Consider the following 14,983-nt stretch of genomic DNA (forward strand, 5'->3'; position numbering starts at 1 on the left):
GAGAACGGTGAACAGTTCAATCCGGGCCACAAAGTTTTTTAGAACAAATCATCCTGGGAAGCTGGGGGGAGAGAGGAAGTCGGACGTGGGCGAGGGGCGGGGTGTCTGGACTGAAACCTCCGGGCCCACGTGAGTGTCTGTCCCGCTTCTGAGTGGGTGCTGTGTGTCTAGGTTGCTGTAGTGTAAGCTTGTCGTGTAACCGTCCTGTGTGTCTTTATCATTGGATGCCCCCTGCCCGTGCGGACCTTAGTGGGCACATCTAGTCTGCAGTTTGGTTTATTATCCCCTGTATTGAGGCATCTGACCTGATTCACGGCCATTTGTTTATCCGTGTTGTGTGTGCCTTTGTCTAAATAGAGGTCGTGTGTGGCTTTTGTGGGCTGAAGGTATGGCTCAGAGCGCAGCGGGCGTTTGCGCCATGTATCTCGATTGTGTATCTTACAGAAGTTTTGAGTCTTTTCAGTTAGAGGCAACAGGTGGTGCAGCGTTAGACATTGTAAAACTCTGTGGCGTTTGTATTTAGCAGCGTGAGGCGTAACTACGGACGTGTGTTTTTGAGCTTGTCAGTACAGACGCCAAACAGCCAGATGCACTGAAGAGCCGTTTAGAGGATTTGGGGTAGAGACCCGCGAACTTCTGGAGGTCTTCCCGGAGGGGAAGGCTCTATGGTCGCGTGCAGAGCGCCCATTCCACGTAAGAACCCAACCATAGAGAAGGATGGCCGCGAAGCTCAGATCGTGGAAAGAGGAGCCCTGTGAGCTGTACTATCAAAGGGGAGAGGGTGCGATTTCCTTTACAACTTTTCTCCCGGTGGTAGACTAGCTTCTATTTTCAAACCTGCAGGACTCTCTGAAGTCAAAGGGTTGCTTTTCATAAAGGCAACTGAGTTTTTTTCCAGATTAAGAATAATTAATCCACTTAATCTTTAATTCGTATACCTCCTACAGCGAAATTTGTGAGGCAGTCCGCTGAAGAATGGCCAATGTGGTTAGCTTTTCCTAAAGCGATTCAACTGTACAGGCTTTAGTGAGATAAAACGATAACTGCGATTGGTGGGCAGATTGTTTTGAAACCGCCCTAACGGCAAGGGGCGGGTCCTTCGTGGATTCATGTCTTTCCGGTTTCTTAGAGGCAACAGCGAAAGGAGGGGTCGACCGACCCTCCCTTTGATTGGTTCTAGTGGTTTTACCCGCTTGGACGCCTCTAGGGGCGGGAGATCTAGACCAATCAGGATATGTGTTACAGAGACACTAGTTTGATGAAAGGACCGCGCAGGAAAGGCCGTGTGGGGCGCCCATTCTGAGATCTCATCGCTGATTGGTCCAAGTCCTCACTCCTTTCCCTCATTTGATCCTACGGGAGCGGGCGCGCGGGCACTATCCAATCACCGCGCGCTCCGCCTCCTGCGTTTTCCCGCCCACTATTCCGGCCGCGGCATCAACGTAGGCCAACGCTTCCTCTTCGGCTGCTCCTGAGCCCTTTCATTGCCATTCTTTTGAAAGCCGCGCTCTCATTGGCTGGGTCTCTAGGCCCGCGCCCGTTGCCCTCACGAGGTGGCCAATTGGCACCCCTGTTGCATCGCACGGGGCAACCGGGGAGGGGGAGGCGGCGGCGGCGGCCATTTTGAGCCGCCGCCGCCATTGGAGTGGGGGGCCCCCCCCTTTCCCCCTTCGCCTCCTGACAGGAAAGGTTTAAGGGGGACAGAGCCCTGGAAGGCCGGGCCGGGCTCGGGGGCCGCCCCGGGGGCCCGGGCCATGGATGTGCGCCGTCTGAAGGTGAACGAACTTCGCGAGGAGCTGCAGCGCCGCGGCCTGGACACTCGCGGCCTCAAGGCCGAGCTTGCTGAGCGGCTGCAGGCGGCGCTGGAGGCCGAGGAGCCCGACGACGAGCGGGAGCTCGAGGCCGACGACGAACCGGGGCGACCCGGGCACAACAACGAGGAGGTCGAGACCGAGGGGGGCTCCGAGCTGGAGGGGACCGCGCAGCCACCGCCGCCCGGGCTGCAGCCGCACCCGGAGCCTGGCGGCTACTCGGGGCCGGACGGACATTGTGAGAGTGCGCGGGGCGGGGGCCGGGGAGCCCAGAGTCCGGGCCGAGGAAGGGCTGTGGGACGCGGGAGTCCGGCGCCCCAGGTCGGGGAGACGGTCTGAGGATTGGGGGATCCCGCCACCCGCCGCTGAAAAGGATCTGGGGACCAGGGCCTCGGGACGACCGGAGGGTGGATCCTGGCATTCGGTGCAGGGGAGATAGTGGAGTGGGGGCTCCCGGTTTCGGAGATGAGGATGATCTGAGGGGCGTAGAGCCTAGGGCTCGGGGGCCGAAAGCGGTGGTTTGTGGAGCCAAAGAGAGTCGGAAGAACAAGAGATTTTCTATTCAGGGGCAGAGGAGGGTTTTAGAAATGGGGATCCCAGGGTTTGGTACTGGGTGGGCTTGGGGGCTGTGCTAGCCCAGCCTTTGGGCTGGGTGTTGGGAGCCGCGTTTTCGGGCTGGGCAAGGAATGACCGGGTGTCCAGGGCTGAGAGAGTTTTGAGGATGGAGGATCCTGGAGTTTGCTGCTGGATGAGGTACTGGGAATTCTCATATTTGGTACTGGGGTGGCTTGGTGAGATGGGGGTGCTGATGTCTGGCCGGGGTGGGTCTGATGGACTGGGTACTCTGGTGTTTGGCTGGTGAGCGTTTAGGGGATGTGGGAGACCACTATGTGTTTGGACCGTGGGGGACCCACATCTGTCTGAGGATGGCCTGGGGGACTCTGAGATCCAGGGCTGGAAGGCCAGCCCCGAGGGAGGGACAACTTGGGCATTTGGTGCTAGGAAATCTGGGGACCTTCCGGTTGACTTCCAGAGGAAGCATAGGGAACCTTGATGTCTGGAGGCTGGCAGGGGGAGGAAAGATGCTTCACTGGACAAGGGACCTAGAGGACTAGAGCTGGGAAGGCTCTGAGGACAGATAACTCCGTGGCTATTGCTGAATGATCTTGGATTAACAATATAGACTGTTTGGTGAGCAGAGGTAGCTGGGATAGAGCGAGGCAGAGAAGTTGGTGGAGTTTGAAGTCGATGGAGATCTGGGGGATAGAGGCTCCTTGTGAGTAGCACAGGAGTGTGTAGCTAGTCTAGCAAATATGGGGGAGGGGAGAGTGTAGAATGTGTAAGGAGAGAAAGAAAACCTGTTGACTTGGCTGGGGGCCTCAAGGTGGAGACCGGGGAGTGTTTCTGGGGCTGGGCGTCTCCAGAGAGGGCTCCTTGGTCCCCAGAAGCAGTTATTTGTGTGCCCAGGGATGGGGGTGCCTTAGGGGGTAGCAGAGAATCTCTGCATCAGCCAGAAGGTATGACTTGAACTGAGAGGGGATAGGGTAGGTCTGTGATTGTCTGAAGAGAGGAGACCCTGGTGTGGAAGGGAGTAAATCTGGAGTTACAAAGGGTGGCTTCCTAACAGGACCAGGGAATGGGGATTGGAGAGGGTCAGGAATAAGGAGAAAGTTCTCTGGTGTCCAGGATTTCTGGCATTTCTCTGAAAAGAGGGCACCCTGGGCCATGGGGCTAAGGGAATGAGAACAAGGGGTTCAGGGAAGAGACAAGATTTGGGGTGGGCATTGAGTACTTACTTGTTTGTGAGAGATGGGATCTCCTGGAGGGGAGCAACCTGAGTGTAGATTTGGGGTGGAGAGCAGCCTAGGGATTGTCCAGGACCCAGGTGCTGGGAAGAGTACTTCCCATTGCAGAGACCTGTGAAGGAAGGAGGAGTGGCCCAGCATGCACCTCTAGGGCAGGAAAGACCCTGTCAGGAATGCGTAGGAAAAGGGCCAATGGCCGGAGGTGTCTCTGGAGAGCGAGTTAGGTGCTCCAGAGCAGACTCTAGACTCAGACAGACTTTGTTTCAAACGTGACTATGACTTGGGTAAGTCACTTCTCCTCTTTGAGCCCTTGTTTCCTTGTGTGTAAAATACGGATAATAGTGCCCCCAGGATTGTTGTGAATGAGATTACATGTGTAAGGGGCTTAGCACTGGGCCTGCCTATTGTTAGGAGATGGATGTTTTAGAGAGTGGACAAGGATCCCAGAATCATAGCTTCTCTAGGCGAAGCTGCCTGATTGGGCACAGGAGAGATTCTTGGGAAGAGAGGTGTGAGGCTTTGTGGGAAGAAGAGCACTGTGCTTGGAGCTTGGAAGAAACAGAATGATTTGAAAGGATCCCCTGTGTTCCAATTAAGGAGCTATTATTTCTTCCTCTCTCTCTTGCCCCCTACAGCAAAATCCTTTGAGCCGCCTTCATGCCACCCTCCAACCCTTCCTTCAGCCCCAGTAAACAGACCTGTAGCAAACCATGTAATCTGTTACTTTCCTCCCTTTGGGCTGCACCTAGTTTGTGCTCAGATGTATTTGTCCTCTGAGAAAGGATCCAATCAGTTAGCAGAATAGTCTCTCCTTCCCCGTGGTTCTCCCTCACTGGTCCTGGCACAGCCACTAGTAGGGCCCTAGAGGCACTTAGCAGAGCTTGCCCCTAGGGTGGAGAGCCTGCTTGCTGTTCATCCTAGGTTTCCATACTTCTCTCTGGGTTTGGCTGCAAGGTTCTCTTTGAGAGAGTTTCAGGTGTGGTACTCTGGTTTTAGTCCCACCCCTGAGCTTTCACATGTGTTATCCCAACCCCAGGAATGTTCTCTCCATTGTCATCACCAAGTTATTGCCTGTGTATCCTTTCTGTCGAGGCGTATTTGTTACTCTCTGGGGCCCTGTCTTAGCTCCTGGTACCTCTTTGTCGCCCTTAACACAATCATTATTACCTTTTTGTGTTTTAAGTATTTGTTTAATATGCGTCTGTCTCACTAAACTGAAGGCTTCAGTAGGACAAGCTTATTCTTAGGTGTATCCCAGGGTCTGGTGTGTAGTATGCACTCTGTGAGTCGTTAATGTTGTTATTGTCACCATCCTTCAGCTGAGCTCCTCCTGGATCCACAAGACACCTTCCCACTTAACTCCCAAGTATTTCAGGGCTTATCCCTAATGAGTCTGAAGGCCTCTATTTTCATGATTTCTGTTGTCTTAACAATTCCTTTCCTTCCTCCTCCATTTCCTCTTCAACTGAGATGGTTACCCTTTATCTTTGCAGCTATTGCAGGGTGCAAGAGATTCCTAAAGGGGGTTGGCTGTGCTGGTAGGATTAGTGAATTGGACTGGGCAGAGGACTGGTTTGTGCTCTGAACAGTTTTTAAGGTTGTGCCCTGAAGGCAACTTCCTAAGCATTATACCATGTCAGAGAGCAGCTAGGCTGGTGGGGTTTTCAACTGTGCTCCAAGGAGTCCCAGGTGTCTGTAGAATTGCCTGCCGCCCTGGAGTGGGAACTTAGAGGGCAAGGTCAAGCTGGACCCCTTCTCTGACGCTCCCATCTTCTCGCTTTAAGCAGAACAGTTCTGTTTCAGTTGGTTGTGTATGTTGGGATTCTGTAGAACCCAGTCACAGATAGATCTCCAGCCTTTTGAGGGCCAAGAGGATACATCCTCAGGAAGTTGGGTCTGCTGACTGCCCAGATAGGCTTCCATCTCAAGGTGTTGTCACATCTTTTAGCCGCTGACAGATCCTAAGTGGGGAGGACATCGTGTAGCATAAAAAAGCCACCTCTAATCCCAAGAAGTACCCTTCTAACTGGCCATTTTTTATTTTAAGATGTCATGGACAATATTACCAGGCAGAACCAATTCTATGAGGCCCAGGTTATCAAGCAAGAGAACGAGTCAGGCTACGAGAGGAGACCGCTGGAAGTGGAGCAGCAGCAGCAGGCCTATCGCCCAGGTAGGAAAGTGCGTGCGGTACATCTCTTTGAGGGAAGTAGAATCTATAGGTGGCTCTTACCCTCTGCATAGAGCCTGTCTTCCCAGACAGACTTTGCATCTTCCTCTTGGCCGGTCTATTTGAGTTTGTCACTCTGGCAAGGCTTTTTTTTTTTTGAAAGAAAGAACTTAGTCCCACTCCCAGGTATTGGGAGAGGGGCGTTTTCATGGTATCTGTTTTCACATGTTAGTGTCAACACCCTGGAGAGTTTAGATTTGGAAGCCAGTACCTGAGTCTTATTTAGAATCTTAGAATGTGTAAGCCAGAAAGGATCTTCTAAATCTAGTCTGGTATTTCCCGTGTTCTGAGGAATATTGTTTCAGGAGATATTATTGAGGACTTCTCAAAAAGGGTTCCTTGGCCAAACACATCTGGAAAATAAATGTAGCATATGTCGTGCCACCTCTGGGAGAGTCACTGTGCTTATTAGAACATTAAAGGCTCTAAGGAGTCCTGGATTGAAGAAAACTCTGTGTCACATTGTTTAAACACAAGATTTCCCAAACATGTAAGTATGTCTTTGCAGAACCAAGTTCCCCATAATGTTGATTTGGGAAACACAGACATAATCTAGCTTTCTCCTTCCCATTTTACAGATTGGGGAGGTGGTTTGTCTGATGGCAGAACTGGAGTTAGAACTCAGGAAACTGGCTCCTGGGCCTCTGCTCTTGGTTAATAAGGAGCGTTCCTCACCATTTGTGTCCTACTGTTTGGAAAGCTGAGTCCCACTGTTGAGTAATGACGGAGCAAGAATTGACTCCCAGTCTTGTGCTTCTTTCAATGTGTTGTGGCCCTGGTGCCCTTTCTTAGCGAATCTCCTTGATTCTATCTAATTCCATTCTGGTTCATCCACAAAGTGAAATCCCCAGACATTTCTTGTGCGTGGCTCAGGATTTTAGTGAATGTAGGTTAAACTGCAGATTCGTGTTAGGCTCTGTGAGACTTTTGGGATCGTTTGGCCCAAGGAGAGTATTTTTTGTGCCATTATCAACAGGCATTTATCAGGCCTTCATGTGAGCTCAGTGCTGTGCTGGGAACCATGGAGGCTGTCTTCAGATGGGTGAGCCCCATCCCTACCATGGAGAACCAGGAGCTCTATCTGAGAGGCGTGTTCTGCATGCCAAAACTAGGACGTGATCCAGGGTAGTCTTGGGTTGAGTGCTGAAATGAGTGGACATGAGTGATCCACAGCACCAAGCATAGATGCTGTGGGAGGAATGAAGCTGGGATGAATCCACGGTTTGTTCTCGATTAGGTGCTGATTCTTAGAGTCTGCCTGAGACCAGAACTTTCCTGTGGCCCACAACACGTTGTTCCATCTTGACTTCCTCTATATATTATGACTTACTGAGGCCGTCACACCTCTGGGCTGCCTTAAATGCAGACCCTCCCTCCTGGAATGATTCTGGGCTTTGTGGTAGAGTGAATAAAGCCAGTGGAGTTAGCTGCAAGACCACAACGCTCTGTTCAGTTGACCTTCTCCCCTCCCTTGCCAGGCTGAAGAAGCTGTGTAAGAACTGAGGTGGAGAAATTCTTTGGGAGGGAAAATTGGAGAATGTAGGATCATGGGATCTCAGGGTTTAAAAGGATTTTAGAAGTCTTCTAGGGCTCTCTACTACTCTGTACAGGCCAAGGCAGCTGTCAGCTTTCACAGGGCCTTTGGCACAGTAGCCAAAGGCAGCTATTCCACCTTTGGGTAGGCCCTTAGAGAGCTTGTAGGTCCTTCTTTAGTGCTGAAGTCTCCTCTCCCTCCCCATGAAGCCTGAGAGTTATCTGACTGAACATCTGTCACCCCATCGACTGCCAGTTCTGATGTGCCTGGTTGGCCGTCCCCGGCCTCCCTTTATCCTCACCCTGTTCTCCAGTACAGCCTTCTTGGTTCCCTCAGCAGGCTTTGGTTAAACCCAGCAAACTGCCTGAGCCCAGCCCTTCGTCACGGTAGTCAGGATCCTGCCAACAGCTCCTGAGGTAAAGGGGACCAGAAAAGTGATGCTGAGGAGTTTTCAAGTGTCTTGACCATCTGGATTTATCCCAACAGTAGAAGTGAAGACAGAGATGAAGCAGGAAGCACCCACCAGCTTCCTCCCACCTGAAGCATCTCAGCTTAAGCCAGACAGACAGCAATTCCAGAGTCGCAAGAGGCCTTATGAAGAAAACCGGGGACGGGGTTACTTCGAGCACCGAGAGGATAGGAGGTAGGTGTCACTCTTTGTTCTGTAGGTCTCTGTCCATAGCCCAGTGCCACTAGAACCTTTGTACTAACCAAGAGGGGCAGAGCAGAGTTCTCCCTTCCCTCACACTCTCCCCGAGTCCTTCCTGCACTCACTGCCAGATTCAACTTTGCTAAACTTTTAGTCTTTCTCTCAGTTTTTCCCTTCCCATTACCTGCAGGGTAAAGTCCAACACCTTGCCTTTCATGAGTGAGATGCCATCCTGCCTCTTCAATCCTTTGTCCTACTGCCCTGCAGTCCTGCCTGGTGTCCTATTGTCCTATTCTTAATGGCTGCTTGGTATCCTTCTATTGAAAGAAAGATCTATTTCCTGACCCTTCTACTCATTCATTCATTGTCAGCACTCAGTGCTTTCACAAGATGCCTATCCTTGGGCTGAACACTGGGAACACAGATGATTTGGACAGTGGATTTTTCTTTCTGTTGTTCACAGTATAGGGACTGAGAGAGAGACATACACAAGTAAGCCACAACCCAGTGGCTTACTACTCACCTAGTAGGGTGAGTAGTCAGGGTGCATGTGAGTGTCAGGAGCTCACAGGAGGGCGTGGCCTCTCTGCCCTGGTCATTTCCTTTTTCCCTTTCCTGACAAGACCGCCTACCCCCACCTACTTCACCCCAGCCACAGTCCTGCCCCTCCCACTTTCCCTCCTTCAGCTCCTGTGTGAAGCCTTTTCCAATCTCCAAAACTGGGAATGACCACTCCTCCTCTACTCATCTGGACTGGTGATCTGATGCATTTATTTCTTACTAGGGAATCCATCCTCTAAATAGCTTGTGACTCTCTTTAAGACAGGACCTGTGATACGTGTGTATGTTGATGGATGGTAATTAGTCTTTGGATAGTGAACATGATGTAATCTACACAGAAATTGAAATATAGTGATGTACACCTGAAATTTATATAATGTTATAAACCAATGTTACCTCAATAAATAAAAGAGAAAAATGAATGAATCATAAAAAATAACAATAGTAAGATAGAGCCTGTGACTAAAATTAGGACATGGAACCCACCTCTTACCAGTTTCTCCCACTGCCTACTATAGAGCAGAAGCCTAGACCTACTTGCCAGCGGAGAGCAGGGAAGGAACACGTGCTCTTATCCAGGGCTGGCAGAGAAAGCTCGCTAGGATAGACTTACCGTGTGATGGGCTCTGTGCTAGCCATGGCCTGGCAGGGCCAGAAAGACACTCCACCTGAGGGAAGCCTGCTGCTTGGGGAGTGCCAGCAGCCAGGTGGGCATGGGGTACCTGATCTGGGTGCATGGGGGACTAGGCATCTGGGCTGCCTGAGGCAAGACCCTGGGCGTTAGACCCCATCGTTCTACCCCTCTCCCTTATTCCTATACCTTGGAAACAAACAGTATTTTAGCATAGTCCTTTTTAGTGTTTTGGTAGGAAGATGAATCTCGTTCATAATTTAGGACACTTTTGAAAGTGAGAAAGAGACTGAAAAAATGGGTCATATCAAATCATTTCAGATGTGGAATTTTAGGAAGCCTGGTACATGGACAGATTGTAATTACTGGGGTTTTTCTAAGCTCTTGCACTTTCCCCTTCCTGGCCCAATACCATTTGGTCTGCCACAGCCTCCCGTCAGTAACAGAGTTCAGTATGGAGGCAGTGCTCAACATGGGAGAGCGTGAATCAGAATCTTGGGGTGTGAGAGAAGAGTCTTTGAAAAAGCTTTCTAGATGATTCTGATGGCCTTCTCTAGCAGAGCATGCCCTGTCTAGTTCCTGTCCCTACCCTAGGAGTTAACAGACATTGCTTTCATTGCAAGGATGTAGGGTTGCAGAGTTCTTTTGCTAACCTCTGTGGGAAGAAATTGAAATCCAGGAGGCAGACTGGAAGCCACTTGTAAAGTCCAGCAGAATCTTCATTTCCCTTCCTCTGTGCTCGTCCAGCCGTTCTCATATGACTTAACCCCTCTTTCTGACACAGGGGCCGCTCTCCTCAGCCTCCTGCTGAAGAGGATGAAGATGACTTTGATGACACCCTGGTTGCCATTGACACATGTGAGTCCTTGGAGTACCTATCTGATTCTGCCTTGCAGTCAGTATTGGGAAGCTATGCCTTGACCTTCACAAGAATGCCTGCCTAGCACCATCCAGAGCCAGTGTTAGTCCAGCCTCTGGAACGAGGCTGCTGGTTTGGAGACAGAAGATCTGTTCCCAGCTCTAGCTGTGAGATCCTGGCCAAGTCATTCTACTTCTCTTAGCTTCTCTTCAAGGAGGAGTAATCCTGCACTAATACCTGTGAGAACTTTCAGTGACACTCATCAGACAATGGATACAAGAGCAATTTGGAAAACCCTGACCACCCTGTACACACAGGGGGTTGTCATCTAATCAGGAAGGGAACCTGAGTGCTGCTAGGGAAACTTAACTCTTTGATGACCAGTTCCCATCAGCTACTCGTGTTCCTGGTGAAACCAATGCCACTTTGTCCTCTGAGGCATTAACCTGGCCCACCCTGCTCTCTGTCCTCCAGCTCAGTTTTCTTTCCACTGGATAAGTGGCTTTCCCCTTGACTGCACATCTAAACCCTCAGAGGAATGATTATAGAGATCCTATCCCTCCCCTCAGACCCCCCTAAGACTGAGTGGCGGAGCCTATGAGTCTGAATTTTAGAATGCACCCAGAAGCCCAACAGGTCTGAGAACACCATTATTCAACAGAGCGGAAAGTTAACAGCAGTTCATTCATGTATTTCTTTACGTAGAGCAGTGGCTACATGCTTTGAAAGAGAGAAAGATATCTCGTACATAGCCCCTTCTGTCACAAGATCTCAAAAACAATATACCCAGAGTAAAGCTAAATGTTTTTGGAAGTACTGGGTGGCAGTGGTCTATGGAGCAGTGTCTGATCAGTTGCCAAATGTACAGACTGGTGCTCAGCCTTTAGAGAAAGGAGAGCCTACTGGATGAGTTGGTCAGGAAAAACTTTCTTGGAGGCTTGACTGGCTCCTTGAAGAGTGGGAAGAGTCCGAGCTACTGCATGAGAGTCCTGAGCCCACAGGAGGAGGTGGGAGCCTGTGGTGTACCTGGACAGTGGTACCTGGGTGGCAGGGGTGCATCAGGGTCAAATGTGCAGCTATTCGCAGCAGGAGTCTGGCTCCCAAACTGATACAGTTAGTAGGAGGAGATGGTGGAAGTATATGGTCATGGCGATTAGCCTTTTTGTGAATTCTAAAATTTCTTGAAACTGGTGAGGATATGGACTCCCTCTCTAGCAAGTATATATCCCCAAGAAAGGCACTGTGTACAATTTCCAGGGGTTCCCCTGATAGCCATCCTTGGACCCCAGCCAGGTGAAGAACCCCACTTCCTCTGTGGGATGACTGCTTTGATCCTCTGCAGGCCAGTTTGCAGTAGTCCAAAGCCTTTCTAATGGAAGGGAGAATGGTTAGGCAGTGCGGCTGGTTTCTCACGAACCTGCCCTCACAGTGCTCCTAGTTAACACTCTTGGGGAACTTACCTTTGCCTATGCCTGTCCTTCTCTTGGGACCTTTAAAACATCAACCAGGGTCTGGCCCTGTGGCATAGTAGTTGAGTTCGCATGCTCTGCTTTGGCAGCCCAGGGTTTGCAGGTTCGGATCCTGGACGCAGACCTACACTGCTCATCAAACCATGCTGTGGTGGCATCCCACATACCAAACAGAGGAAGATCGGCATACATGTTAGCTCAGGGTGAATCTTCCTCAGCAAAAAATAAAGTAAAATAAAACATCAACTAACTCAGGCTTTTTCCTCCACAGATAACTGCGACCTTCACTTCAAGGTGGCCCGAGACCGAAGTAGTGGCTACCCACTCACAATTGAGGGCTTTGCATACCTGTGGTCAGGAGCCCGTGCCAGCTATGGGGTCAGAAGGGGCCGTGTATGCTTCGAGATGAAGGTAAATGGGAGCAACAGGGGATAGGGACTGAAGACAGACCTGTCCTTTGGAAGAACCTGTCACCAGTCACCTCAGTCAGAGCCACAATTACAAAAGAGATTTGATTGACCGTAGATTTTTACATCCAAGCAAAAAAAGTATAATGAACTTGAGAGAACTACACTATTGCTAAATGCTGTGTCAGAAGAGCAGGCCAACCATCCATACTTCATCAAGCAGATTTTTCCTTGGTAGGATCTTTTCCAGACCAACCATTATTATTATACAGCCAACCATTCCAAGGGTGACTTGTTTGTTCTGGGAAAAAGAGTTGTTTGGAAGAAAAGGGAGCTAGAAAGAATGGACTCAGTCATCCCCAGTTAAAAGGCCACGGGGAGAGCAGGGCAAAGAAAAGTTCTGCCATCAGGCCATCCTCTACCATCATCTTTCCACAGTTCCATGTCAAATTATGTTGATGAAAATAACACATGCTCATGTTTAACAAAAGTTCAGGTGGCACACGAGATTATAAAGTAGAAAAGCAGAAGTCACACTCATGTCCTCCCAGGCCCCATCCTGCCCTCCAGAGATAAGTTATATGTTAATTTATTGTGTATCCTTTGTATCTCCAAACTTATTTGTGATCTCTAATATTTATAGAAAACTTTGCATGCACTAGATATGGTGCCAGGCTCTTTCTAGAGGTATCTCCATTAATCTTCACAGTACCATCATGAAACAGGTACTGTTATCCCCATTTTTTGGAGGTGGAAGCGAGGCTGAAGGTTATCATTTGACTGGCTAGGACATTGTTGATTCTAAGCTGTGCATTGTTTTGTGTGCTACTCATAGAGAAACGTTGCCAATTAAAATGACAGAGTGCTTTCTTATCACAGTAATTGTAAGATATATCCTGCCTTTGGACATGTTAAAATGTGAAAATAGGCATCTGAAAGTCAGTGAAATAGGGTAACTTTCCAAAAACCACGAACTAATATTGATAGATAGGATTACTAGGCAGTCTAACCTCTAATTCAATTAAAGGTTGAGTCAGAAGGCACTTTTATTCTTTCTGCTTCTTTTACTTAATACTTCGACATTTTTCCATACCAGTACATTAGCCCTGTCTCATTCTTTTTAACTGCTGCATCATATTTTGTGGTGTGGGTGTGCCATAATGTGACAGTGCCTTATTGATGGCTTTTTCTACTTTTTTGTTTTAATATAAACAATGCCACACTGAATGTTGTTGTGTGTATGTGTGTGTATGTTTACACAGACACAGATATGAGTGTATCTGTTGGGTAAACTGAAAGTTGACTTGCTGGGTTATAGAGCATGTGCATTTGCAGTTTTTACGGAGACTGCTAAATTGTCCTCCAAAAACTTTGTGCCAGTTTATCCTTCTACACCAAATTTCATGAGAGTCCTTGTTTCCCCTGCAGCAAGTGTTAAAACTAAAAAATAACTATATCTTGAGATGCCTATCTCTGTACCCCTACACTCTTCTGAGCCCTTCAGACATCCTGGTTTCAGTGCAACAGGCCCTTCAGACCAGCTTAAATGTCTTTTTCCCAGCAACAAAAGCCATTGCTGTTTTTTAATGCCTATGTGCTTCCCTACTGTATTGCCTCATAACCCACCAGCCTCCAGAGAATCTATTCTGAGCCTTCTTGTTCTCCATCCCCAGATCAATGAGGAAATCTCCGTGAAGCACCTTCCATCCACGGAGCCTGACCCGCACGTTGTCCGTATTGGCTGGTCCCTGGACTCCTGCAGCACTCAGCTAGGTAAGCGGAGGTCAGCCAAGCAGTCTAGAGAATAGGTGATTGCCTCTATCCCTGGATTCTCAAGCTTTCTAAGATTCTCTTCCCAGCGTTGCACTTGGAACAGAACTAGCCTGGGATGGAACAGACACAAGGACCAGGTATATGCCACTGCCCATCTTCAGACCTAAAGATTCAGCGTGAAGGACCACAATCACATAACTTTTCTATGAAAAATTTATCCTTCATCTTTTAGGAGAGGGTCCAAAGTTCTCTTTAGAAAACTGTTCCGTTTCTTAAAAACAAGATCAATTGTCTACTGTCCTCAAACCATTCTGAAAATAAGTTCCTCAAGCCCGATTAAGTTCTGTCTGGGATTTTCTGTCTAGAGCCTGACCCAGAGTAAAAGGGGAAGCAGAGACCAGTGGAGCCAGGGCTGGTTGGCAGAGAGAGGCAGGGGCTACCCATTGAGAGGTTCTGAATTTTCACAGGACCCCATGCCTCAGTGGAGTCAGAACCAAGTGACTGATTTTGATGACCAGTGCTGAGACCTTCTGCCTTGGTCATATAAACATTCTGATGATGGAAACACTCTGTACTCCTTGTAAAAGTCAACCTATACAGAGAGGGGGAAAAAGTGGAAATCCTCCCTAAACCTGCAAAATAACAACCCAGTGTTAACATTTTCACCTATTCTTCTGGATGATTGTTTTCTTTGTGTATCTCAAACTGGGTCACACTTTGCAGACTATTTTGTAGCCTTCTTTCTTTTTCCTACTTAATATATGGTGGGCATATTTTTGTAAATAAATACAGCTTTTGACTACCACATAGTCTTCCATTTTGTACTTGTGTCACTTATTTATAAATGTTTTGTAGACCATTTAAGTTAATTGCAATTTTTTGCTGCTAGACACTTGAGCTATCCTTGTGTGTAATTGGTCTGACTGTTCACTTAAGACTGGTCCGTAAAAGTAGAAATGCTACGTCAAAAGGAGTATGCAGTTTTCATTTTGATATGTATTAGCACTTTTTATGTAAGACTCATATGTCATCTCGTTATATTGTTGTCTCAGTTTTGAGATGTAAGTGGTGGGTAGTTGATACAGATGAAGATACAAAGCCCAGAAGGGTCAATCAGATGTCCAAGGTCACACAGGTTGTTCATACAAGAACTGGGCCTGGAATTCAAGCTTGTTGGCTCTAGCTCTTCTGGCAGGATGCTCCTTGGGTTCCTGGCAAGGATCCCTATATAACCCAGGTGTCAGCCAGGGCTCT

General features: G+C 48.8%; 1 protein-coding gene across 6 annotated transcripts in view; it reads left to right on the plus strand.

Moving 5' to 3' along the window:
- Positions 1–14: 14 nt before the first annotated feature.
- Positions 15–14,983, plus strand: part of HNRNPUL1 (heterogeneous nuclear ribonucleoprotein U like 1) — a 35,107-nt gene continuing 20,138 nt past the window's right edge. The window contains exons 1-6 of one of the 6 annotated variants that reach the window (XM_044759854.2): positions 15–129; positions 5,664–5,789; positions 7,870–8,023; positions 10,006–10,079; positions 11,821–11,960; positions 13,630–13,729. In XM_044759854.2, coding sequence (XP_044615789.1) covers positions 5,669–5,789; positions 7,870–8,023; positions 10,006–10,079; positions 11,821–11,960; positions 13,630–13,729 — 589 coding nt within the window. In that variant the 5' untranslated portion in view covers positions 15–129; positions 5,664–5,668. Of the gene's footprint in view, positions 130–1,463; positions 2,050–5,663; positions 5,790–7,866; positions 8,024–10,005; positions 10,080–11,820; positions 11,961–13,629; positions 13,730–14,983 lie in introns of those variants that run through there. The other 5 variants (XM_014861017.3, XM_014861015.3, XM_014861016.3 and 2 more) reach the window with 5 other exon arrangements.

This window comes from Equus asinus, chromosome 26 (genome assembly GCF_041296235.1).
Source record: "Equus asinus isolate D_3611 breed Donkey chromosome 26, EquAss-T2T_v2, whole genome shotgun sequence".
Lineage (NCBI taxonomy): Eukaryota > Metazoa > Chordata > Mammalia > Perissodactyla > Equidae > Equus > Equus asinus.